General features: G+C 38.1%; 1 protein-coding gene across 1 annotated transcript; it reads right to left on the bottom strand.

The window, feature by feature from the left end:
- Positions 1-370: 370 nt before the first annotated feature.
- On the bottom strand, positions 371-2,442 carry LOC125277577 (trace amine-associated receptor 6-like). The gene has a single exon (XM_048206056.1). It carries the CDS (start codon positions 2,251-2,253, stop codon positions 1,282-1,284), a length of 972 nt encoding a protein of 323 aa, XP_048062013.1. The 5' UTR covers positions 2,254-2,442; the 3' UTR covers positions 371-1,281.
- Positions 2,443-4,419: the final 1,977 nt, after the last annotated feature.

Here is a 4,419-nt window from a genome sequence, read left to right as displayed (position 1 = left end):
GGGGCCCCATCAACTGTTTGGTTACCCATATTCTTCAAAATATCTTTTTTTATGTTCAACAGAAGAAAGAATCTCATACAGGTTTGGAAGAGTAAATGATGACAGAATTTTCATTTTGGGGTGAACGATCCCTTTAAGTGTCATTGTTTAAACCCTGTTTTTTAAGATTAGTAATTTAAATAAAAGTTTTTAAAAGTAAAAGTCTTTTAAAAAATCTATCTCTTTAATAAGTCAAATGTAAACAGTACTAAATTACCATGGTGCATGAAATTTACTATATAAAGAAACTTGCCTTGCTTTGCCTACCACTATGAAATATAACTACATACAATATGCACAAATGCAAAAGACAAGACTTTCACACTGTATATTTTCACACTGCATAATTTTTTACTCATACATATCACATAAACGCATTTCTGAACATGTTCAATTCAACCCATCACAATATTTTTTTTCCTAGCTAGATGTTTTCCTCAAATTACAAATTGCAGCAACATTTTTTCAAAATGTAACATGCTTATCACAATTTAATAATACAATATGAACATTTTACAAATTGGATGACATATGAAGTATTTAGCTGATTCCTTAATTTCTGACCCTTGGTGTGTTTAAGTGTGGTTTGTTGATCATTCCAGCATATTTTAAACATAATAAAATGGAGACATCTTAACTGACAGTTTGCAAAATGTGTTTTGTTCAATTACAGATGATCTGATACGGGTGACCTCATCAGTTCCCGTGGCCTGTGCACTTCAGGACAGTCAAATGGAAGAGGGATCCATAGTCAATAAAAAATACTTGAATACAGTTGTGAATACAGTTCCATTTCAGGGTGTTCAGGGTCATTCCAATGTCTTCGATTTACTTGAGGATCAACTGGTTTAAACAGACACTATTGAGAAACATGAACAGGCTAATAACATTTTATGATAATTACATATCACAAGACAATCATTTACCAGCTGCTGTTTTATAGTTTGTCCCACAATTGTATTTTGCATTGTCTTGTTTTGTATTTAAAGATATTGTTGTAGCTGATTTAGTCATTTTAAGGCCTTCAAGAGAGCAAACAGAGACAGATAATGTTACTCACATATGTACATGTTCACAATACACATACATAGTATTTAAACTTTGCACAAACATAGGTGTTGCACAGAGAGTCATCTAATGTTTTATAAGGAAGTGCTCAACACAAGAACTCTAACTATTCCATTCGAAGAAAGATGGTATTTACATTTGTGCCTCGTGCACTTCATGCAATAGTTTAGGTGATCATTTCTCTTCTGGGAACAGATTTAAGTATTCTGATGAAGGTTCAAATATTTTCAGTGTCAAAATGTATTTTGCTGACACTCTAAACCATTGATAAAACATTGCATAGATAAGTGGATTCATGCAGGAATTCATGCATAACATCCAATACATTACGTTAATTATAAGAGCATCATTTTCGTCATGCCCAAAAGAAAGAGTAACTATGTAGTACGGTGTCCAAAAGAGAAGATACACCAGTACTACAATCCCTAAGGTTCTTGCAGCCTTTTTTTCTGATTTGGCCTTTTTTTCCGTGACTGAATTTAAATGCTTTGCTTGCCGTTTTGCTACAAAGCAGATTTTCACATATAAAGGAATAATTATACAACAAGGTGCCACTAAACAAACAAAAGCATCTATTAGTAGATTTTCCAGTGTAACAACAAGTATGCATTCTCCAATACATGTGTGGTTCCTCTCTGGATACAGTAAAAACTCATACAATAGATAAAATGAATATAAAAAGGAGAATATCCAGTTTACAACAATAGAAACAACAGCTCTGTTATTATTGACCTTCATTGGGTATCGCAAAGGGTCATTCACGGCAATGTATCGATCCACGGATATAATAATCATATTACCAAGAGATGCCACAACAACCACATAAAGAATAAGAGGAAATATTGAGCAAAATATTTCTCCAAAGTACCAGCATGATTCAATCAGTTTCATTCCCTGCACTGGCATGAGAATCAGTCCTGCAATCAGATCAGCCACTGCCAGAGAGAGGATCAGCACATTGGTGGGAGTGTGGAGCTGCTTGAAGTGTGAGATGGAGATGATCACCAACAGGTTCAGAAACACGGTGAACACTGATGTTACAGCCACGAAAACATACACAAAAATGTACTCCGCTTCAGGTCGGAGACTTTTGGTACAAGACAAATTGTTGTTTGGAAAGCAGTATTGGATTGTTTGATTGTCCATGTTTGTCACTCCCCAGTTGGATCGACTTTGAAGAGCAGACTCTGTGTGAGGATGCTTGGCAGTTTAGCCCCCTGGTTCTTGTCACTGACATGACTCATTTTTATACTTATAGAAACCACAGCGACCACCCCGTTCAACATGAGGTTTGATTACTCATTTCTCAATCCCACCCACTAGTTAAATATTCATAGACCTGATCAATCTGATCTATACAGTATAGTGGATTAGCAAAGCTAATAAAACTTGTTTAATCCTACATTATGCCCATGTATGACAGCATCTGAACAAACAAACAGCAGGCAAGTGCTCTACTATTAGAAAAATAAGTCCAGGGGCATCAGTTGGGTATGGAAGGGTTTGGCGGCTGCCATATCTTGGCTGCCTAGTCAGGTCAATGCAATTAATATATTTTTATTGCAGGATTAACAGAGTTATATTACTACATGTAACATAATTTGTATTGTTAAAACAGAAAAGTAAGTAAATTAAAGCGATCTGGTTGTTATATTCATGTCATGGGAGTTCAATGGTGCTGCCAATGTGTCTATTTACAATGTGATTTTGCAGCTTTGAGTATTGTAGCCAATGAAAATACTGACCAATCAGAGATGTTTAAGTTACCGGTCATGAGAATCCACTCAGTATCTCTCAAAACGCTGAATGAGTTTATATTTAGCACAAGTTTACCAAGTTCTGCACGTGCAAAAATCCTCTCATTATAATAAACAAAGTGGAGACACAATAAAAGATTCATTGTGCAGTTTTGACAGGTTCATTGATTAAGATGGGTGTTTTCACACTCAGTGGGTTTGCGCTGTGATTAGGTAGCACTCTTTTCTAGCAATTTCAAGAAAAGTTTTTGTTTACTGTCAAGTTGAGGGAGTAAGAATGGATGACGTCATCAGAGTCCGCCATGGCTTGGCTTTTGGTGAATAGACACCACTGAATATGTCCAATCCATTGCCTTACATTCCACTCAAAGTGATATGCATGTTAACACACAATAAAAATTAAAGATGGAATCTGGATATTTTAAGTATAGGGCTACCACCAATGTATGTTCCTGAAAATCATCTCATGAAAGGAGACTTTAAATATTATTAGACTGTCGTGCAAAGTCAAAATAGAATAATTCATTTTGTCAAAACTGAATTTTGACCACTATTTGTCCTTATAAACTATGATAGGTCCTTTCACAGTTTTTGGTAAACTATACTTAGATTAAGACATGGGTGTATAATCCTGCTCCTGGATGGCCACTGTCCTGCAAAGTTTAGCTCCAACTTGCCTAAACACACCTGCCTGGAAGTTTCTAGTATGCCTAGTAAGACCTTGATTAGCTGGTTCAGGTATGTTTTAATGGGGTTGGAGCTAAACATTGCAGGACAGTGGCCCTCCAAGAGCAGGACTGGACATAACTGGATTAAGAGAAAACTGACTGATCAGAGGGAGGGACTAGGAAGCCCGGTGAAGCTACAAGGATGACCTAGGCAGAGCCAACATGGCGTGGAGCCAAGGTATCACTCCACCTTGGCTCCTCGCCATGTTGGCTCTGCCTAGGTCATCCTTGTGGGCTTGGAGGCTTGATGTGAAGCCAGAGGAACCACATCTTTTGCCAGAGCTGGTGAACTGAAAGCCTCAGGCACATCCGAGTTGCTAAGTAATGCCAATGAGAGAGGATCCAAAGGGCTGAAGGCAGCCAGCGTAGACAAGGCTGAAGAACTGGATAGCATAGGCAGAGGTGAGAGAGGGAGGCTGGATGGGAGCATCATCAACAACACCAACATGGTGCTGTGAAGCTGGGCAGTGAAACAGATTTGGAAATAATTTCTTCATATTTCTCAATCCCACAAGGGTTAGAGTTTATCACTCGGCTCTGGGTCTGCGGTAGGCTCTGGATCAATGGTGGGGATGGGCTTAGTGCAGATGATCGAGGACATCATGATAAGGGGAGTGGACTGGAAGGGCTGCAGCGGAGTTGCTCCATCGTCCTCCACCTTGCTGACAGTATAAAATAAGCCACACATCCACAGTGCAATGTTAAAATACTGTGCCAGGGTCATGCTGGAGTCTCCCGCTGGAAACAATTGGCTGATGTTGTAATCCAGTCCATCAATTGTCAGTCATATTATATTGTTAAATGGCAATATAGAATTAATTCCTCCA

Source organism: Megalobrama amblycephala, linkage group LG10, assembly GCF_018812025.1.
Source record: "Megalobrama amblycephala isolate DHTTF-2021 linkage group LG10, ASM1881202v1, whole genome shotgun sequence".
NCBI lineage: Eukaryota > Metazoa > Chordata > Actinopteri > Cypriniformes > Xenocyprididae > Megalobrama > Megalobrama amblycephala.
This window is presented reverse-complemented; position numbering and strand designations above follow the sequence as displayed.

What these genes read in the sequence shown, in the direction of transcription:
- LOC125277577 (XM_048206056.1), bottom strand. Translation starts at nt 2,253, where the DNA reads ATGGACAATCAAACAATCCAATACTGCTTTCCAAACAACAATTTGTCT.